Source organism: Xiphophorus hellerii, chromosome 10, assembly GCF_003331165.1.
Source record: "Xiphophorus hellerii strain 12219 chromosome 10, Xiphophorus_hellerii-4.1, whole genome shotgun sequence".
Taxonomy (NCBI): domain Eukaryota; kingdom Metazoa; phylum Chordata; class Actinopteri; order Cyprinodontiformes; family Poeciliidae; genus Xiphophorus; species Xiphophorus hellerii.
The window spans coordinates 17059433-17082752 of NC_045681.1; the positions used below are offsets into that span (position 1 = coordinate 17059433).

Consider the following 23320-nt stretch of genomic DNA (forward strand, 5'->3'; position numbering starts at 1 on the left):
CCATGAATGTTTCTGACACACCTACAGCACCCTTACAGTGAGTTTCTCTCTCCCCCTCTTTCACACACACACACACACACACACACACACCCACGCCCGCACCCGCACGGCCCGAGGCAGGAAATGTAAAACCAGTGCCTGAGACAAACTCACGGAACAGCGATTAAACAACCAGGAAAAATTACAGCTGTCTGGTTTATAAGGTTAAATGAAAATTATACATGTTCAATATGACAATAATGATGCAAGTAACAAACTGTGATGCCATTTTTTCCCCTGATTATTTTCAAGGAAATATGGTATGTGTTCAAAAAATATGTATGTACCCAATAAAACGAAAATGTGAAATGAAAATGCTTTTACTTCTCAAATGTTTCCTTCAAATATTTTAGAATATATGTAGTTTTATTTCCTGACAGTTGCTGCTCATTTCTATTGATAACAGAGCTGCTCTAAAGAGTACAGTAACAAATAAAGTGCAAGTCCAAACGTTAAATCAATGATCACATCTGCAGGGTTACTCCCAAACTAAAACGGGAAAGTTATTTTGGGTGTCAACATGCAAATCGCTCAGAAAGAAAGTGGTCTGTCTTCTTTGTTTCCATGTAGACTGCACGGCGTCTACATGGAAACACTGCAAACATCGGCTAGTGTGTGTGTTCCTACATATAACTAATCAAGCATGTTTTGGGATACCATTACTTTATTTTAAATGGCATTTTGCATCTTTCTTCATACCCTTGGTGGATTCCATCTCCCATTTATTTACACAAATACAAAACAAACAATAACCAGGAAACTAACACTGAAAGCAGCTCATTTAAACAGCAGCGGCTGAGGTCTGTAACACCAGGAGTTTATTGGCTTTGGCTCAAAGCTGCTTTTATGGACAATAAAGAAGAAATAAAAGTCTAAGATGGAGTCACAGGCCTGTTTCATTCTCCTTTCATCACATTCGCTTAGAAGAATCCCAGTCACATTCAGTGGGAACACTGCATTAAATTTGGATAACCCGTTTGAAAAGGGCCGTCGGTTCTTCTACATAAAGAGAGACAATTCTTTCCTCAAATTTGACATTTTGCAATAACAAATTTTGCTGGACGATAAATTGTCCCAGTAATTACTGTGATAAACGACAACATGGTAGTTTTGAGACCATTTTAGATTTTGATGATGCCTTTATAATCCAAGACTTGTCAACTTTGATTTTGTAAAAAAACACTTAAAACTGAAACTGGAAGATATTTTAAATATTCAAAATAAAACACGACAAACAAAATCATGAAATAATAAGGAAATAAAAACCACTTGCAACTGGAACCATAAACAAAATGGATCATGAGATCTCTATGCATAACACTGCCCTTAAAAAATATTTTTTTTAAATCACAAGGGAAATGATAGCACTCGTTTTAATCTGTTATGCAATGAGTTGCTTAATTGCGACAATTAAGCAACTAATTGTTGCAATTAAGCAATTGCAACAGGTTTAATGCTGCTTTGCTGGTATTTTCGCTCATTGACTTCATTCAATTTGGATTAGAAGGAAGCAAACATGAAAAGTTGTCCTTGTGTTTTTGACATATTCCTCAGTGTCACAGACCAGGGCCGAGTTCTCTCAATAATCCCTCCATAACCTAGGCAGGAATTTCTCAGAATATTTGCTCTCTGAAGCATAACAAAAAATAATAATCAAACAGGAGAGGTCAAATATGCCACGCAGGAACACTTTTTGTTCTTGATCCGACTCCAAAAGTCGTCATGGACACAGCACAACATCACCCTGCCGCCCTGCAGCCTCAGCACATGGCTTCTTCATTTAAACTGGAACATAAAACAGCAATTATAACTATAAGCCTCTGCAGCCTTTTCCTTACCCGGAGCCACCCGGCTGCGCATCACAAGCTTCTTCAAGCCCGAAAGGAAACAGCTGAGGAGCTTGTGATTTTATTGTGAGAGGATGTTTTTTTTTTTTTTATTATTTCTTTATTTAACAACCCTCTGAAGGTCATGATGTAAGATTACACAAACAAGCAGTCCAGAATAAAGGCAGAGGCTCCTCCATGTGTCAGATAACAGACTCTGATGATCATTGGGCGATGAGCAGCATCAGCCCTCGACCGCTTCCATCCTGCAGTGAAAAAAAGAGGAAGCTGAGCCGCAGTAATCGGCTGACTCATGACTTCCCTGCTGCTGTGTCACCATCACACGGAGGCGATGCTTCAAAACTCACCAAAACCGCCACAGAGACACAATCTGCAGCAGAAACAACAAACATGGAGTCCAAAACTGCAGCTTTTCAATGTTTCACTTGCATCACAAACCAAGAATGTTAGAGAATTAAATGGTAGCTTTCTTAACTTAGCTTTTACATTTCAAGCATTATGTGTTGATGTTATTAACTTTAATAGACTATCAGATTGGCATTTAAGAATAAGATCTGTGTCTGGAACGGATAATTGTGATCGGGAGTTCCCTGACGTCAACGGGGATCTGTGAATTATTCTGGTTCTGATACTAATGATTCCCTCCAGAACATTCAGCTACAGCAAGTTCCATTGCTTCAACTATGCATTCAGATGCAAATGTTAACGGTTCATTTTAGGCCGTATGCCTCAAAATGTTTTGGGCTTCGTCCCAGAAGCTTTCCACAATAGTTCACCAAACTAAATCACTCATCTCTTAATCTGGCATTTAGCATAAAGATTTATTTTTTGATCATCCTAAAAACAACATAAACCGTTCAAACTTAAAATCTTATTTACGGCAGGAATCTGGGGTTTTCACTGGTAATTGATTAACAAGCTACTGACACAATAAAGATAAAGAGAAGCCTTTTTACAGGCATTATGTGCTATGTTGTTTTACCTGTAAAATGTTTTGGGCCTTTTGATGTCATGACAATGCCTTTATACAGACAAGGCACTTGTTTCAGTTGTAGCTGGTTATGTCTGCAAGACATAACCAGCTACAACACCAGCACTGGTGGAAAAGAATGTGTGTGTCTTTGGGGTGAGGGGTGTGTGTGATGAGGTGCACTGCAGCAAACTCTGCTGTGAAGGACACACAGGAGGAATGGAGAGAAGAATGAGGTCATGACTCAGTGATAATGAGCTGCTGCATCTGTCTCCATTCTCTGCATGCCTCTGTGGTTCCTCTGCGCTGATTAATCATCTTTTTTTTAACTTTTTTTATGTGAATCTCTTGAGGATGAGCAGCAGCCTTAGAGAGACTTTCTGGATAAGCCTACCTTACTATTTTGATTCCATTTTTTATTCTTTTAAAGCATCATAAAAGTTTATTATAGTTTATTATAAGCCTGGCAGGTCACCAGGCTTTACTTGCCCCCCACCAGACTAAGCATTCTTTATTTTTGTTTTAAATAATTTTTTTTCTTTAAACACACCAGCAATCTGTTTTGCTCATCATCTGACATCGTCCCTACATAAGTCATGATGGTTACAGACAGGGCAGTGCTTTAAGGAGTTGTCACTGATCATCATATTTGTTTCTATCAGTTCTTAAAATGAACCTTTAACAACTTTATCGCATCATGATTTTCCTCTAATGATTTGTGTAATTTCACCCTTTCGTTTTACATCCACAAATAGATTCTCCTGTCTTCCTGTGGCCTATGCAAAGCTCACTCACTCCTGCAAACAGGAGCGCACATATGCAGCACAACTAGGCTTAGAATGCATTGTCGACTCCAACACGGGAGTTTATATGACTTTATTGAGTCACGCATAAAGTCTGATTTCAAAGCGGAGACAAAGATCACCTATGATGAAAAGTTTTTTTTATAGCTTCCATTCAGCGCTGGTTTCCCGACTGTGGATAAAAATAGCAATAAAATCACAGCTGTTCAAACAACAAAGCAACTCAGAGGGGATTAAAGCATTGTTAGATGTATGCCAAGAAAACAACTGGTGACACAATCAGCAGATTTCAGCTTTTCCCAGTTTAACTGACAACACTCTGTGGACAATGTTAGTGGATTGTGATTCAAGTTTAGCTATTTTCAGCGTCGGTGAGGTGTTTGGAAAAAAGCAGTCGGACGACGCACAGAGATGTAAAACAGAAAGAGATCAAGGCTTTCAGCAGACAACAGGAAGGCAGCTTTCAATCTTCATCTGTCAAGTTTTTAGGAAGTATTGAACATCTTTTGGAAACCTTAGCTAAGGTAAAGATCTACATTCTCTATAAAATGTGCAGAATTAACTGTTTACGTAACGGTAGCCACGATAAAAGCTAATATAAGAGATAAAAAGATACAATTGTGAACTCTGAAGTTATTTTGTCTTGGAATACTCTTAAAACTTTGTTTTAAAGTGATTATCCCACACACAACATAATTTCCACTTCCAAAAGGAATAATCAATGACTGCTCATTCCAGAACATTTGAAAAATAACTACTTCAAATGCTGTTCTTATACTTTGCTACACCGTAGTTATTTAAGGAAAATCTAAAAGAAATCTGTATTGGTGAGTCAAAGCTTTACAAAATCCAAAGAGGGAAAAACTCTTGGTAAATTATAACCTAATTTACCAATTTCAAGTATGTGACACTAACAAAGACATTAAATTGAACACGTCTGACATATAATTCAGATATTGTATAAGGTAAACATAAGCGGTTTCATTAAAGGTATGCTAGTTTTTTATTCAGGGAAATAAAGACGAAATGCCGAAAGAAACTGGGAAATACAGTTAGTTGATATTTCAAGATATATTAAATAGAAACAAATGTAGACAATAAAAATTTAAAACAATTGGTTGTTTTTTTTTAACCAGGGAATATCCTTTCAGAATAGTATAACAACCATGTACGATTGAAGAAAATCAAACCAAAAATCAGTGCGTTTTTTTTTTAGAAAACCCTGTTGCGAGATTCACACAGGGAATCAATAAAAGTTTGACACTGACCGGTCTGCCACGCAGGTTTCTGTTGGAGGGGAATGTTCCCTGGGCTCAAAGTGTCACCATGTGACCAGAGCAGATCGATCAGAACCTTCCTCCCTGCGCTGATTCACAACCACCATCTCTCTGAGGGGAACTAAACCTTAATCTGTCGTCTGTAATCCTGCCCGATTCCATTGTTTCTACGCCTCTATTAAAGACGGTGCGCGTTCAGGAAACACGCACACGGCCGGTGTGGTCATCTGTGTTCTGATGAGTCAGCAGAGTTGGCTGACAGCCACAGAGTCCATCTGAATTAATGAATGAACCTCTGAGGTCAAAGTCAGCTACAGCACCAATAGGAGAAGAAAAAAAAAAGGCTCTGCTGTGATTGGTCCAGAAGCAGCAAAACGATCAGGTGGTTGTCTGACTACCACCAGGAATATTAGGAAAAACTTTCAGCAATAAAAGGTGATCTGCAATATAATTCCACAGACAAAATAATTTTTAGCAGTTTGAGGGACAGATATGCTCACACGTCCTGACCTTGGCAGCTACGTTATCGACTCTGATAACCGATACAATGGCAGGCTAAAGCTGCACACAGTGTGCTGGGCTAACGAGTCGCTTTCATTAACGCAGCGCAGAGCACCAATCTGTGCGGCAGGACTTCGTCTCAGTTAGCGTGAGAGCCCCTGTCTGTAACTGAAGCGAGGTCGAAGGTCAGCAGCTGAACTGCTCCAAACTTTAATTGGAAAAATATAATAAGTCATGAGGAGTTTACAAGAAGTCACTCTGATGTTATTAATTATATGTTTTCTATCAAACAGTAATTAAGGATTTAATTCAAATATACAGTACAGACCAAACGTTTGGACACACCTTCTAATTCAATGGGTTTTCTTTATTTTCATGACTATTTATAAGGCAAGAAATCCCACTTATTAACCTGACAGGGCACACCTATGAAGTGAAAACTATTTCAGGTGACGACCTCTTGAAGCTCATGAAGAAAATGCAGAGTGTGTGCAAAGCAGTAATCACAGCAAAAGGTTGCTACTTTGAAGAAACTAGAATATAAGGGCTATTTTCACTTGTTTTACACTTTTTTGTTTAGTGCATATTTCCACGTGTTATTCATAGTTTTGATGCCTTCAGTGTGAATCTACAATGTCAATAGTCATGAAAATAAAGGAAACTCATTGAAGTAAAAGGTGTGTCCAAACATTTGGTCTGTACTGTACCTGTTTATAACGAAAGTGCAAAATGTTAAACTTAACCAGGAAATAATCTGGAGAAATTATTAAACATTTGCAGGATTCCAAGTTTTCTTTAAGTACTTGAAAATACTACTACTACCACATTAAATTAAATATGTTGCTTTGGGTGAGTTTTTTGGAGCCATTTCTGAAAAATTACAAATACCAAGCTAATGCTTAGTAGTTTGAAGAACACTACCAATTGCATGGTGGTGATGGCCTCATGTTGAGAGTTTGTTTTGCTACAAGTGGTAAAGTGGATGGAGTGGTTAGAACAAAGATGGAGGACTACCTCCAGATACATTGCAGATCTGCAGATATATGTCTGAAACTTGGAAAGAGGTTGGTGGTGTGGAGATTTATCTGTTCTCCATGCTGAGTTTGTGATGTATGCGATTACAGAAGAATCAGAGAGTTATCATGAATTCCATTTTTTAATACCAAAATACAGCTGGTCCATTCTGACATGCCACCTGAGGTAACAGACAAAATGGCACCCCAGAAGAGTTTGTGATCTCCTTTGTTAGCCTCTATGTAAGCTACGCCAAAACGAGGGTGTTCCCTAGTGTGCCCTTTCCTCTACCCATAGCTCTCATTTGCAATTCCTAACATGTCCTTTCCTCTAGCTTTAGCTTAGCAACTAGCTAAAAGAGATAGAAGGAAAACAGAGAATTATATATTCTCAACAGTGGTCCAGCAGAACTTTGATCCAAACTGGTTTTGAATTGGTTAAAACGGGCTGACATTAAGCTTCTGAAGAGATTTTCCTTAAGTCCCAGTTCAAACGCCAGCATAAATTCATACAGCTCTTATTTTCCGATTGTATAATATGCATCACCTATAATGGAGGAAAGATGGCTCAAAACTAATGAAGTGTATATTAGGTCAAACTGTATTCAAAAAGGCAAAATAAAGACTCAAAGGGTCACATTGTAATTGTATGATGTAACTAAAATAAATCTTTAAAAAATGAAAAAGAAATAGGGGTTCAAACGGACCCTGATGGAAAATAATTATCCAAAAACAAATCCAGCATCTCCTCCTCCTTCTTCCTGACCCATCTTCTTCCTCCTTCACTGTACATCAGACCAATCATGCCGTCATGCTCCATTTCTTCGCTCGCTGAGCCGAGAGGAGCTGAGGGCCGGCGGCTAGAAAGCCAGAAAAAGGTCAGCAGCTTCATCTCAGGCCTTCAGATTTATCCACTTAATCTGAATAACAACGACAACGATTTCCATTTTACAGACTGTTTACATTTAGTGGTAGGAAACCTTCTGAAAACAATGAAAGTGGAAGCCATGTTTTACCAGATCAAAAAAAAAAAAAAAGAAGCTAAAAGAAAAATTTAAAACACAAGTTAAAGGGTGAAAAATGTTATCTTCTTTAAGAATATTAAAATTAGGCCTAACTAAACATAATGGCTGAAAATGGGCTCATGCTTTTGAAAATCATAATGTAACCAACCACCTCTCTGTGCCACAGATGGACAGGCAAAACGACAGATGGTCCCAGACTGGTCCCAGTGTGGGTTGGAAACTGGTCGACCCTGGCCCCAGAGAGCAGGCTGCAGTCACTAACACATTTCTGTCCATTAAAGCTGTAAGACGAGCTCAGTGTTCGGCTGCAGGATCCTCTTCCAACGTCCACAGATAAATGAATCAATAGAAACCTGATCTGAGGTCAGCCACTCTCAGGCTGAAAAACAAACTGGGCGACGGAGTCAGGATGCGGATCAGCAAAAAAAACAAAAATACAATTGTTTATCACGCAATCACTTTCAGCCATAATACCCCCTCACAGACAAATTGATCAATTAAATTCATAAACATTCAGGTGTAGCAAAAGATTAGTAAAAAAAAATCCAATTTGCTCCACTTTCTCCAGTAGAATCTAGGCAAAATCCAAAACATATCAGTTTCACAGAAGAGACAGGACTTCAGCTCCAACCTGGTAACTTTCAAAATCCTAAAACATAGGTAGACAGGGTGTCTTTAGGTTTCAACGACTCAAATGTAACTTTTTCAGACCTTTAAAAGACCGATATGAACAGAATTTAAGACCTGTAATACGGCATAAATGTACAAAAAAATCCTATTTGAATAATTGCACATATTGTTAGCTCAATAAATTCAATAGGTTGTTCTAAATGGTAAAGACAAACATTGTTGAGCTAACTAGTGATAAATTTGCACTTACCCATGATGGACGTACAAAAAGCTAGCGAGCGAGGCAGCAAGATTATTCAGAAATGAGTAGAATGCAATTGATACAATTTTATAAAAACATAATAATATACCAAACAACACACTGTCATTTTTTATGAATAGGCTACTAGAATTGTCTTCAACACCTTGCTGGGCATTAAACCAACACGCCCACAGACACAAACATCCCAACTGACTGAGCGTCGCCCTCTGACACACACTTCCAACGCGCTGAAACCGTGACGACACCACGGTACGTCCCGACTCTCCTGGTCTCTCTGCCTTCGGCTGCGGTTTTCTTTCCCACAGGTAACTGGTCAAACTGGTTCACGTGTTTCTACTGCGCTGCGAAACACAAACACAGCTCATTCCCCTCCCCATCTCCTGTCTGACTTTTTGTTCCAAAAAGACTGCATTTCTGATTTTCCATCCTTTTGGTTTTTATCTCGGGAGCGAAAAAACAACCTCAAATAGCGTGAAATAAATAAAAAAAAAAAATCAACCTGCATTAACCAAGATGCAACAAAAACACTTATGATTAAAACTTTCAGGTTCTCTTGAGAGAAGCTAGCATGCATTTCCTGGGGGCCACTGGAGCCCCTCACAAACCCCCCCGTTGCCCCTTACCCATTCCTCTGGGTCTCATAGCAACTTGGCACGGACAACATTCCTGTTGTGCTGCAGCTCCACCAGCAGCATTAATCTTCTACAAAGCATCTCTTTCACCATGGTGCCCCGCAGAGGAGCAGCAGCCTCCCTCATATGAGCAAACTCAACTCAAACCTTCAGGCAGGCGGAAAACTTCTTTCTGTTGTAACGGTACATAAACAAAACACATCTCTAAATAAAGATTTCTTCCTACTTTTATTTACTTTTTTTTTTTTTAGATTGATCAAATTTATGTTTATTTTCCTTAGAAAGCAGGACTAAAATGTTAAAAACTTTTGAGTTTTGATGCCTTTCGTTGCTTCAAAGCTGAAGTAGTGTTCAACATGTCGCCCTAAAGTAAGATGTTTAGTCCGGTAAGTTTCCCAGCAATTCTTTTTTTTGTGAGCAGGTACATGTAACAAGTTTTTTCAATGATGTTTGTGTGAAATACATTTACCCTGTTTTTGCTTAACATTTTATTAATTTATTTCTTTCAGTAAATTTTCTAGAATATTTACATTTGTTGTTTTTAATTAAATTATATTTTATTTTACACAATTGGTATTTCATATATATATATATATATATATACACATTTTTTTTTTCTTTCCGGGAAAAAGTTTTCTAATCTTTTTTGCACGTTTTAAGTCATTTACAAACTGGCAGTTTTTTTATTTTATTTTGGATAACAGTGATTTAATGCTACAGATTTATTCTTTCTCACAGTACTTTTTTTACTTCTACATCTATGCAAAATGAGACATCAATCCTCTTCCTCCTCCTCCTCAACATCATCATCGGCGGCGGTTTGGATTCAGTCGGAGCGGCTCCATCAGACAGAGGAAGCACAGCAGAAAGAGGCGCTGCCCAGGCAGAGAGATGGAAAGATTCACCAAACATTTCCTGCCACCAGCGGCAACGCTGGGAGCAGCGACATCAATTATCCATCAGAGCTCACTGGGAAAAGAGTCTGCGGCAGGAAAACGGGACAGGAGGAGAAGCAAACGAGGACAGGAAGAGGAAAAGAGGACAGAGGAAAATAAAAGCCCTACTAGTAGCAGTCGCTTAGCACCAATGCTAAACCGTTAGCATTGGCTAATGGAAATTTGTTTTGTGTAAGACAAGTATCTTCTAAAAATCAAAAAATATATGAGGACAAACAGCTCACCAAGTAAAGTTAGAATCTGGTAAGCATAATAATATTCTCTTTTTTTACTTCCTCAGAACGTCTTTTTCAAAGCCAGTTTTATTGAATTCTTGTGACTTGCAATCCTTTAGAGAAAGTTCCTACTGGAAAAAAAATGACATTTGTTAGTTATAATCTCCATTTAGTGGCAGAACATGAAGTGAGAAAGTTCCCATCCAACATGTCTGTCAATCTAACGCCTATGGCTAAAGCTAACTCGGGTCATGTGATCTAATGATGGATGTTGGAGGACATCCTGAGGAGTCGGCGTCTTTCCCTCGCTGCAGTTTTTCTCGATGTCACTTTTTTCTCTAAATTATTAATCAGACAGACGGGAAACAATTAATCTTTTATCACATAGATGCAAAGTCATTATCTATACTTCCTCCATAAAAAAATCACTATGTCTCAGAACGATCTAGTACCTGAGCGACACACGCCTGGGCCTCAATCTCAGTTTTATATCAAATGAAAACAAAGAGGAGGTAGAACTTTTTATCTCGGCAAAGTCTTCCTCTCTGTGGGGATTCAAGCAGTCGGAGGGAAGAAATTAAGTGGAAACTCCTGAGAGACGGACAGAAAAAAAACAACAAAAAAAACAGACTGGATCCCAGCCAGGACGTAACGCGCTCCGCCGATCCGTTCCGAGCGGTCAGCAGCTTCCCTCTGACAGCCGCTGAGGCAGCTTGTGTTCCGCCGCTTGGCACCGAGAACCGGGCAGAACCAACAGATCACAGAGTCAGCGGAGAAGCAGTGGATCAGGCGGAGGGAAGCTGCAATGCGCAGCTGGCAGATAACAACGCCAGACAACAAAATGACTCAACGTTTATCAGAAAGCATCATCACAGAGCTGACGGAAATGGGACGATGCATTCGGGGACTTGAGGAGAGAACGTCCAGAACAACAGGACAGAACAAAACAGAAAAAAATCTTTTCAAGTAAATTTGCAAGAAGGCCAAAAATAAGATGCTGTGTTTACACAAAAGGAGAACAAAAGTAAACAGCTGATAAACCAGCTGAATTTTGAATCGTTTCAGTCATGTTATAGTCATTCTAATCACTGAACGGGTTTCGGAACAGTTTTGTTGAATACATAACACTCGTGCCCAGATTTCCTACACTCAGAATATAAATAGTTGCAATCCGAGACAAACAACTGAGACTTCACCAGGTTTCTAAGAAGCAAGAGATAAAAACTCTTTCGTCCTATTCTGGTCCGTTTCAACAAAAACATACAGTAGCTCCTTTGTTAGATTCTCATCAATCTGATGGTTTTTCGGTTGAAATCCGCAACAGAAGAAGAAGAACTTCCACAGTCTGCTTTGGTGGTTGAGTTTCACAAAACAACCAGCAGCACTGATAGACAAAGATATGCTTTTCTACACAACTGATTGATTAAAATGCTTAAAAGGTTTAAAAACTAATATATTGAGATTTTTAAAAAGACTTTTACCCATTGCACTACACAAACAATATGGCAACAAAATCCACAAGAGCTCAGAAGAGTGGACTCCCACCTATTTATGCATTTGTCTGTAGAATGTAACGCAAAATTGTTTGCAAAAAATTAAAGAAAAAATCTAAAGACTGGGAAGGTAAATACCTAGCTGCAATGCTATTTGACATGCTATTGGCCGGCGTTTGTAAAGCAGCCAATTAAGAAGTGCCATTCATTTTACTTGGTGCTGATTGGCTATTGATATTAGCTTTTGTGGTAGTCGTAACACCTTTCCACTGTGTCGATTAATGCATGTTAAGGAATATTTACTTTGTGAGCTATTAAACAAGGTTGGTACAAGTCTCATGTAAACGGAAAATATCACCTGAACTAAGTGTCTTTTGCTGCCCCTTTAGCAATCAAATGCTACAAGTTAAATGAACCGACAAACTGTAGAACACGACTTCATCAAATGGATGAATTGTCCAATCTTACCAATATAAAGTGCACCGGAAACAGGAAAGTAAAACCACACGAGAAACAAACAGAGCCTCGAAAATCTGCTTAACAGGAGCAATTCTGAAGAGCAAAAATGACCAAATAACTGAATTTGTGGAACAAATCCGCCAGAGAACAGAACCTGCACTGCAGAACAAATCTCAAATCAGATTTTTTATTTATTTTATTTTTTTAAATTGCAAAACCAGTCCCGGAAAAACAACTAGTATTACAAAATAAGAACAAAGAAAGCCCCAAAAGGATCTGAGGTTTAAAACAACTGGTGCCTTAACTAAACCTAAAACCCTCACATGACAGAACCATGATGTTCCACGCTACTCTGGGAGCCACTTGAGGACATTTAAAGCAGCGGGGCTTCAACATGAGAATAATGGGGCTAAAGATGTAAAGAATGTGGCTGTTCAGAAAACACTTAATTTTCTCTGGAGACATTCCTCACATTGTCTCTGAGCTCAGGAAAACAGAATACCCCCTTTGTCACTCTGCAGACCCGACTTACAAATACAACAGACAAAAAGACAACCAGATATTTTCTCTTTTACTCAACACAAAAATATATAGTATTTGTAAGTAGTTGAGGTGTGAAATGTTCATACAAAATAATTTTAAAATGATTTCAATTTTGTTAGAAAGGCTGCAATGGTAAGAGATTCAACTTCTTCAATAATTTTGCCCTTCCACTGGAGGTCAGAGGCTTCGCTGGTCGTTTCACAGCATCAACTCTGCAGAGAACACTGCGGTCCATCCTGATAGGCCATTTTTATCTGGAGTTACTTTACTGTTTAACAATATTTCTCCCCTACCTTGCGCCTAGTGTAATTCTGTTTCCCTATGCGTGGTTAAAGACAGACATTATTATTGCGCGGTGGTGACAATAAATGTTGATATTGATATGCTGGCATTTGCGAATTCTTCTCATGGAGAGTCACACTCACCTGCAGACACTACGAGCATCAGACCCAGACCAGAATCCCGGAAATGTCGCCGCTGTTATTTTAATTTTTTCTTCTTTTTTAAAAAAAAAAAATCAACAGTCAGTAGGTTCAGATGTGTTATAGTTGAATCCAACAGGAGTCAGTCTGACGGAGACACACGACTCCTAATTAGGACGGTGAAGAGCGGTAAAAATCCTCCCGGAGAACCGGGATGAGGAGCTGCGGGAGCCTGCGGTCTCCTCTGCTCCCCGCCCGGGGCCTGTGGACGCTGCAGCACGGGGTCTCCGAGAGATGTTTGTCACCTGCAGGGGTTTGCCTCTGCCCCTCGCGCGTCTAGGTGAGAATGCGGGTTTGGTTAAATCCTCGGAGAGCTGGCGCTGCTCTTCTTGATAGAGAGCCGAGTAGGAGCTGCTGCCGCTCCGAGCTGCTGAATCATTCACACTCTCTCTCTCTCTCTCTCTGTCTCACACACACATGCACAGCTGACTCTGACGTCACCTTCCGGCTGTAAACATAACCCTTTAATGACCGCGGCCTGCATGCTGTTTGGAACTACAGCTGGGAGGTAGATACGGTCTAAAAGCTGCTGCAGTGTGAATTCAAATGAACTCAACTCTTTCAGGTAATAATCAGGAAAAAGGTTAACGTTAAGCCTAAAACTAGTTCCAGTTCTAAACCTCTAATAATACTGCAATGAGCTTTAAATTTAAAAAAAAAAAAAAAACGAAAGGTAAAAGAAGCAATAGCCCCCTCTATTCTGGAAAAAGGCGATATGAAACTCCAGATTCTTAAGATTAAGATTCACATAAACCGTTTTGTATTCCGAGAGGAAAAATATAGAACTTCTAGCTGTTCTATCAGTGTGTTTCCAGCAGAGGGCAGAGTTTACCTTTTTTGTTTTCTGGGCTTCACACTTTCAAATCCTTCTCCTGCTGTATCTAGATTCGCCACTCAGGGGCGCCGTATAGGGGCGAAAGTTATCCCAACTCCAAGGGCCCCTGACCAACAGGGGGCCCTCCACATTTTTTTTTTCATAGAAATTTTAAAAAATGGGGCCCTGTCAATTACAAAATTAATCATATCATGTTTTGTAAAATTGTTTTTAGCAGTAAAAATTAAACGTTACCACTCCCTGACCAAAAAGCACACATCTCCCTGGATCTGCATGAAATGGTTGGTTCCTGCTTGGAGCGCTTGACGGTGACGGTGTTCAGCAGCAGTCAGTGGAAAACAAGAACAACTGTGAAAGTAATAAAGTTAGGTTTTCAAAAAATAGAGACAGAGAGAGAAAAAGGTAAAAGTGTCAATTTGTAACCCAGTTTTTCTCCGAGAGGTGGGTAGACTGTGTGAGATTATCAACCATTCAGCATAGTTAGCTTAGCTACAGAATACAGGTTGCCTCCATTTCACTAGCATTTAATGAATTAAGGAAAGAAATTACTAACATATTCATATATTGAACATGTCCCTATACCTTTTACCACTTAACAACAGGTGAGTCAGGCAGCAGCAGTTCTAACCCACGTCCCTCCTGACCCTCCTCTCCTAAAGCTGCAGTATGTAACTTTTATTTTTTTTTATTTCACATATTTATTAAAACTGTCATCATGTTGTGACAGTATGGTATGAGAGATAATCTGTGAAAAATCTATTTCCTCTGCCTTCTCCCAGTGCTAGAAACAGCTAATGAGAGACAGGAGAGTTTTAGTGCTGTCAATCACAATCTCATGTGGCTGCTCATCCCTATGCTGCAGCTAGCATAGCCTGTTGTGAATGCTCAGTCTAGTTAGCATAGCTACCAATGACGGCAGATAAACGATTTTCCTGTAATTATAAGTTGTTTCTCCACCATTAGCACATTTAGCAGTGAGTGAATGAAGTTGATTGACAGCACTAAGACCCTCCTACTGGTTCTGATTGGTTGTTTTGGCCAGAATGTTGCATTACTTTAGCCAGTAATAGTAGCTCAGGGAGCAGGTGGAGGAGATTGATTGTTTTCACAGATTATCTGTCTCATAAGACATGGTGATAGCTTTAACAAATATGGAGAAAACATTTTTTAAAATTAAAGTTCTAGACTGCAGCTTGAATAAAATGCAACTACTGTACATACCATTTTTGGAGAAGTCTGGATTGTTTTATGTATATTTTGCATGTCGCCTATGACTGTTGCTCGTGGGGAGACATTTCAGTACTATCCGAAAAAATGTAAGCAACCTGCATACTGTATGTGGACTGTTGCATGTAAAAATCATGAGCAGTAAATATTGTGCTAGTTTTCAGTATTGGACCAAAGAAAGCAAGGCAGTTGCAAGCCTTTAAAATTGTGACGCTTTTGATGGGTCAGATAGACTCAAAAAATTGTAGCAGGAGCTGCGTGGGAGGAAAGGGGGCAATTACATTTTTTGCCATGCGGCCCAAGATTCCTGACGGCGCCCCTCAATATTTCTATATTAGAAATTAAAAATACACATTCTGTTACTATACTGCACTAAACTAAAGTCCTTTGACCACAGAGTTGATCTAATTACTTATAAAAGTGGTGAACTGAATTCATTGAATCATACCAAAGCAAGTCCGTTTCTAACAAAAACATTTCTTATCATTAATTCTTGTTGTCATCGTCTTCAGCGTAATCTCAGTTATATCCAGTTCTGTAAAATAAAATAACCATGGTGAATGTGTTGATATGGATTTAAAGTGAAGCTGAGGTAATGGAGAAGTGAAACATCTTGGGATGACTGAGTCTGATGCGCTGAGACTCTCCAGATTCAGTCCCCGGATTCTGACCGGAGCGCATCTCTTCTGCTGAGTTCCATCTGAAACACGGATAGGATGGACGCGTTCGGTGAGACGGACAGGGCGTGCTGAGGGTGACTCTTTTTTGTTTCTATTCATGGGGACGTTTTTAAATAAAAGTCAAATCCGAGGCCACCTGAGCCAGCCGCAGGTGGAGGCGGCCGGAGACGACATACGTGGACCGGACCGGGTCCTCGGCGTCCGCGCGCTGACCGGCTGCGTCCTGTGCGTCCTGATCGTCTCCACTCTGCTGGGCAACACGCTGGTCTGCGCCGCCGTCATTAGGTTCCGTCACCTGCGCTCCAAAGTCACCAACTCCTTCGTGGTGTCGCTGGCGGTCTCCGACTTGTTCGTGGCCGTGCTGGTGATGCCGTGGCGCGCGGTCTCCGAGGTGGCCGGCGTCTGGCTCTTCGGGCGCTTCTGCGACACCTGGGTGGCTTTCGACATCATGTGCTCCACCGCGTCCATCCTCAACCTGTGCATCATCAGCATGGACCGCTACTGGGCCATCTCCAGCCCGTTCAGGTACGAGCGCAGGATGACGCGCAGGTTCGCCTTCCTGATGATCGGCGTCGCCTGGACGCTCTCGGTCCTCATCTCGTTCATCCCGGTGCAGCTCAGCTGGCATCGCGCGCACAACTCCAGCCGCGCCGGCCCGGGAGACTGCAACGCCAGCCTGAACCGGACCTACGCCATCTCCTCCTCGCTCATCAGCTTCTACATCCCCGTGGTCATCATGGTGGGCACGTACACGCGGATCTTCCGCATCGCGCAGACCCAGATAAGACGCATCTCCTCTTTGGAGAAGGCTCCAGAAGCCCGCGCGCAGACGCAGCGGCTCTCCACCTCGACGCACAACGAAAGCACGCTGAAAACGACCTTCAAGCGGGAAACTAAGGTCCTAAAGACGCTGTCCATCATCATGGGGGTGTTTGTGTTTTGCTGGCTGCCGTTCTTTGTCCTGAACTGCGTGGTGCCGTTCTGCAACGCGGACCAGCCGGGAGCCGCGCCGTGCGTCAGCGACACCACTTTCAGCATCTTCGTGTGGTTCGGCTGGGCCAACTCGTCCCTGAACCCGGTCATTTACGCGTTCAACGCGGACTTCCGGAAGGCCTTCTCCACCATCCTGGGCTGCAACCGATGCTGCTCCGCCTCGGCGGTGGAGACGGTGGACTTCAGCAACGAGCTGGTGTCCTATCACCACGACACCACGCTGCAGAAGGAGCAGGTGACGACGGGGCTCGGGCCGCAGAGACTCGTCCCGGCGCACACGGCCGGGGAGCTTCAGCAGAACTTCGACAAACTTTCCGAAGATCCCCGGTACCAGCGGAATCTGCTGCTCCCTGCCCTCCTGCAGTTTGAGTGCGAGCCGGAGATCTCCTTAGACATGATGCCCTTTAGCTCCTCAGAGCACAACGACTGCTGTGTTATTCCGGGTCAGATCCAGGACCTCTGAGGGTTTTCAGAAACTAGGCCAAGATGAACTATTACCTGGAAATATATCAGATTATTTTTTTTAGAAGATGTATTATCGTCCCCCCTTTTTTTATTTCATCTGGCTCCTCTGCAAAGTCATTTACTTAAGTGAACACATCTCAATCAGGTAGCATAGTAAAAATAATCAATTGGTTTAATTATTACATTCAAAAAATGAATTTCATAAACTCACCCTCGCACACAGAATGAAATATCCCAGGTGTTTTTTGTCATGATTATGACTTGGCCTTGACAGTGATGGAAGGTAAGCCACCAAAGTCAAAAGTAAACACTCAAAATGGATATATTACACACTGAAATTCAAAGTTTGTGTGAAACTTCTGTTACTTTTGATGATTATAGCATCGCCTTGACATCCTCTCTCATTTTTTTTATGCTCAAATTTCAGTCTGGCTCTTCAAAAACCTTCTTAGACACTTTATAACAACTTTCTTACGCCTTTCTCTTTCTGAATGAGGCTCAGAAAGTCTGCCATTGAAAAATACTGATAAGTCTAATGTCAGAATTGTACATTTCTTATTTTAGACCCGCAACATTTCATTATTTTATGAAATTTATAATAATGATACAGGAGCTGATGCATTTCAATGCCAACTGTAAATAATTTTATATCTACAAGCTTATTGTTGCCAATTGAAAGTGAAGTCCCCAAAAATTAGTTTTATGCCAACAGATTAATGCACAAAACCCCCGAGAGGCTGTCTGTGTAAGTGATGCTCTTCCAACTTATATCATGTTGTTTGATGTGAGTGTCGCCGTCTTTCATATGTTAAAGACGTCTCTTAGATGGAAGGATAATTGGCAGCAATTACATCATTAATTTCTAAGGCTGATTGCCTCTTCATGTAATTGTCGGGGCTTCGGGTCGGCCATCTCATGCCTGAGAAACTGAATTAGAATGAAGCAGATCTGTGGTTTTGGATCTAACTGCTTCTCTACATCCTCCATTTCTCATGTAAATCTGTAAACAAATTCGCTTGTGCTTGGGGTGCTTTTGCGCAAAGTAAAATGAAATCTACAGACCATCAGCTTTGTTGCTGAAAGGACACAGTGGCCGAGTAAGAGTTGAAGTCCCATTAGCTTAATTTGTACAGAAACAAACACTCTTTAATAAAACTCACTCCAAATACTTAGCCAGAGGGGTTAATCAAAGAAAGAAAATGAAACAGTAAAACAGTGAAAATGCCAGAAAGTATGTATGTGTGCACACGCATTAAAAACTAGATTAATAAGTGAAACAGCTGTAATTGAGAGAGATGGAAACACTAAGAAAGCGTGGGACCTGCTTTGCTGAATTATTTCCAATGCAGAAAAAGTTGAACTTGCATGATCAATTAAGGAATGATATTAGATTGATTTTAATTCAGAAAAAAAAGTCAAAACGTACAGGAAAGATTAAAACAAAATACTTAATCCTTAACTACATTTTTGGTTAGTTTAATTGGTTCAGTAAAAAAAGGGAATCTGGAACATCAGAAAACAAGATGACGTTCTGATTTTTCTTTACCTGTGAATCAGTGAGCTGGAGCCATTAAACACAGGAGCAACACAAAGGCCTTGCCTTACTGGTGAGGTGTCTCTGGACGTCCTTGTTCAGTGCTGAACTCAGAGGCTGTGTTCACTGGTCTAAGACTCCACACTGGGGCAATGATCTCTGGTCTCAACAGAGTGCAGGTGTGAGTACCGTTTGAAGCTTTTGTCCCACTTGGCTAAATGTGTTGTCAGAGAAACAAACCACACACACACACACACCCACCCCCGCACACACACATGCATGCACAACCAAAACAAAAAAAAAAAAAAGAGAGACGCAGACACAAACTTCTGTTATGAAGATCATAAGAGAGGCATCACGTTTTGTCACTGTCAGCCGCCCTTGATGTGACTCGGCACAGCAGGATTTTTTTCCCACTGGCTTTTACTCCGAAATATGACACTCTGTATCTACCAGAGAGAATCAAAGTGAGAACACCTTGGTACAAGAAAATGCCATTCATGGCTTGTCTTAAACTGCCTTCTTGAGTTTTTTATCACAAGGTTCAGGTTCAACTGCTCTGAGGCTGCAGATAGCTCCAGATAAATTGGACCCGGGGAAGAAGGTGGAACACTTTGGTGGGAAACAATTGGACCTTGGAGGAGTCTGCTGCACCTTTGCTACAAGCAACAAGCTTAGAAAAGTTTCCAGTCGGAAGTTCAGGGAGAGAGATTCTTAGCGGTAGACAATGTTGCAGTGGCAGTTGTTGAAGGAGGGGGGAAAAAAGCTAACCCCCCAAAGACTTAACATAAAGTCAAGGTTCTCACCTCTTCCAGAGGAAAAAAAAACCCAAAACAAAGCACATCTTTACCTGGATGAGGCAAGCGAACAGGAAGGAAACACAGAGTGGATTGTGTCAAAATAAATGAGAAAGCGGTGGTAAAGCTGAAGCAGGGAAGGAAGGTCTGCGGAGAGAGATCAAAGCAGCATGAGGGCATGTGTCGGTGTGCCGCCCTGCAAAGAGCATCGGAGAGTGAGAAGAGAGAAGTCTGAGACAGCTGCTGCATCATTAGTGCATTATGATCAATTCTCAAGACTCTTGTTTGCAATCGGTGGGGATGCACTTGCGTCGAGGCTATTTATGTGGCTAGGCCCGTGCAGCTCCAGCAGAAAGACATCCTTGTCGTTTCTTTTCCCACATTTGTGATCCTTGATTTTTCTCACCCACCTCCACACCTCGCTGTTGGAACGGTTGCTGTTTCTCAGATGCTCGGCTCTGCATATATTTGTTTAATCTTAGACTTGACTGATAAAAGCCATGAGAAATGGTGTCCATCTGTCTGCAACCTTTGCATGTTGGCAGAAAAACAAAATTCTAAGCCATGTTTTGTGCTCTACAACACTTCTCCCTTTAATCTACATGTCCCCCTAGGTGTTTCTGCCACACTAATGATTTTGGCACCCCCATTGTTGTGGCTACTGGTTTATCAATACCCCACAGCAGGCAGTAAATTGTCAGGGGATGTGATTTAAGATCCCTTAGCACCCTGGGAAGGTAGCTGACAGTTGAACATGGTGGCAAAATCTAGGCAGACACAAAAGAAGTTGAAACGGGCTGCCTGTTTGGAACACAGTGACTTCAGAAACGTGCCAACCAACAATCTGCATGAGTTTGTGTGAACTTCAGTGCATGCATTTTATGTAACAGACCACACTAAATGGGTCATAACGAGGGAGCAGAAGACATGGAGATAAATTTAAATCAGTGTTGGATTAAAAAAAATAAAATCCAAAAGTACAAATATGTAGCAGAAAACAGGCAGACGTGCAGTGTCTGAATGTCTTTTCAAAGTTTAGTTATTTATTAAAATTATTCAAAATGAAGACCTAAATCAGAGTAAGAATCTTTGGAAAGACCAGAGAAAAATATTTTCAGATAAACTGAATCCGTTCTGACAATGTCTAAAGGAATAAAGAAAAAATCAATCTGTAGACATGCAAACCTGGGCGTGAGTTACCTTCAAGCTGCTGTATGTAACTTTTATTTAAAAAATAATTTCTTACATATTTGTTAAAAATGTCACCATATATTTGACAGTGTGGTATGAGACATAATATATGCATAAATAACTCATTTTTTTAATAGACGTTACATACTCCAGCTTTAAACAACTTGCAGCTTAACTTAGCACATTGATGTGTATAGGGTCAAAGGCAGACAGATTAGAGGTAGAGGTGGATGCAGAAGTAGATATTTGATAAATAGCAAAGTCACAGTCCAAAATGTTCAAAATCCAGAAACAGGAAACAAAGGCGCAGGAACACAGACTGCAATCCAAAGATATATGGGGATGAAGTGCACACCAACAGACAATTGACATCAGAATTAAATTATTATTTATTTTTTTTAATCTATGGTGCTTGCACTCACTCCGACTTAAACTTCTTGGCTCGACACAATGATTTAGAGTTGTGCTGGAGACATCCCAGAACAATTCTTTGCTTCCTAATTCTCCTTCACAAAGAAACACATTTTATTACAGGGGGGCCCTTGAGGAATTTGGAACTCCCCCTTTTTTGATATGTTAATTTGGGGAGGGGGGCAAAGCCCTGCTGGACTACAAAATAAGGGTGACATTAACATGAACAGAAAGTCATTGGGAGTAATTACTTTGCAGCCACTGTCGTTCAAAGAAAGGGAAGGCAGAATGAGAAAAGAAGACAGAGGCTGACAATGAAAGAGTCTGCTGGCTCATTTACCAATGGAGGCCTTTGGCTGCCTTATTTAGCTGAAAGAATGGCGCACTGTGGCGTACAGGGTATTTCAGCGGTTTATTGTTTAACCTGCTCATCCTAATTATGATACATAACATTCATCTTTCTGCACACAACAGTTCATTGTGTGAGAGTTTTATATGGGTTGTGTGTGGGAATACATTCTGTGCACAGATATACATTGCCATGGATCAACTGTTACAATAATGATGACCCAGAAAACCACTGTTCTCCTCCTGATGTTCCCTTAGATCATAAATAAAGATGGATGTTGTTGGCTTTCTAAGCCATGAAGGTAACTCAGAGGTTATTTAAATCTGCAGTCTGTCAAAGGCCCAATAGGAGCCGACTTCTGTAAAAAGCCTATTAAAAACCTGAATTTATTACTGGCTATTTCTTCTGACAGCTAGTTTTAGGTGTTCTCTAATGCTTATCTTTATTATGTAAATAAAATTTCCTCTAACAGTGAATTGGACGGTTCTGTTTTGAGGATGAAGCATTTCCCATTTTAGTGAAATGGGTAATGGCATTACCCAAGAGTTTGTATTACCAATAACAATTAAATTGCCTTTAAAACCATAAGGTTTACTCCAGATACAAGCAGAAAGCAAAAAAAAAAAAAAAAATTAAAGCAGAAATATGCCAACTGGCAAAGAGTGCCACAGCTTAAATCTAGTTGTAGTCAGTGGAAGGGCAATAATTGCTAATAATCATAAATACCTTGAATGACAAAGGGAGGATCAAATCAAATTAATGAACAAACCTTAATAAATTGTATGGGAATATTGAAAAATAACTTCAGAACTAATTAATTAAACAAAACAATAAAAGAAGAAAGATTAGTATGAACCGCAGATGCAGTTAAAACAGTCTATCATAAATCAGCGTGGCCCCACAGCTGTCTCAGTGGGAAAGGTTTTCTTGTACTTCCTCTGAATCCTAACAGTCGTCACATGACCACAGGATGTTTGTACTCACACACACCTCACATAAACTGCACAGACCACCTGGGTGACACCTCTCCCGCTTCAGTATATTTCAAGACCCTACTTTCCGGAGCGCCCACTCCCTCCCTGCATGTCCAGTTTTGCTTTCATAAAACTGGGCATGCAGTTTTATGAAAGTGCATGCCCAATCAAGGTCACATTGAGAGTGCCACACTTTCCTGCAAACATCCTCCTCAATCGACAGCAATGTTGCAATTTCCATCCAGGAGTTTTTAGCCACTTAACAGTGTTTTGTAGGAATTTGTGAAGATAAAAATGCACACAGTTCCTCCTCATGTCATTCATAAATGTTCCTGGAAAGTATTCATGGCTCATGCGTATACGGAAACCGAGTAGTGGAAAATTGAAGCCAAATTTCTACATAAAACACAACCACAAACTTCTGAGCAATCACATAGCACACCACACAGAGCTCTGTATGGGAAGCTCCACTTTACCTTGGCTCAGTTGTAGCTTGGGTCCATGTATTTGTGTTCTTCCTGAAGGGCTCAATCTTCATTTTGCAAACCTTACTCACGGTGAAGCTTATTGCAATGCACTCAAGACTGACATCAATCTAGAAAGCTTAAAAGGCTAAAAAGAGTGAATGTTAGGTGTACTCTGTTAAGTCTTTCCTTTGTCTGCTGAAAGTTTCTCACAATCTGAACAAGCTGCTGAGATTTCTTGTTACATTGTAGA

At 40.6% G+C, this 23320-nt stretch overlaps 2 protein-coding genes across 6 annotated transcripts in view; one reads left to right on the forward strand and one right to left on the reverse strand.

Moving 5' to 3' along the window:
• ccser2b (coiled-coil serine-rich protein 2b) overlaps positions 1-13619 on the reverse strand; it is a 35902-nt gene extending 22283 nt beyond the window's left edge. For 2 of the 5 annotated variants that reach the window (XM_032574021.1, XM_032574020.1), the window contains exon 1: positions 13091-13619. The gene's annotated coding sequence lies outside the window, so the exon portion shown is untranslated. Of the gene's footprint in view, positions 1-4927; positions 5168-13090 lie in introns of those variants that run through there. The other 3 variants (XM_032574017.1, XM_032574018.1, XM_032574019.1) reach the window with 3 other exon arrangements.
• A 1860-nt stretch (positions 13620-15479) lies between these two features.
• Positions 15480-17588, forward strand: LOC116726838 (D(5)-like dopamine receptor). The gene has a single exon (XM_032573711.1). The coding sequence runs from the start codon at positions 15987-15989 to the stop codon at positions 17343-17345; it is 1359 nt and encodes a 452-aa protein (XP_032429602.1). The 5' UTR covers positions 15480-15986; the 3' UTR covers positions 17346-17588.
• Positions 17589-23320: the final 5732 nt, after the last annotated feature.

Coding starts and splice junctions, on each gene's coding strand:
- LOC116726838 (XM_032573711.1), top strand. CDS start 15,987: ATGGGGACGTTTTTAAATAAAAGTCAAATCCGAGGCCACCTGAGCCAG.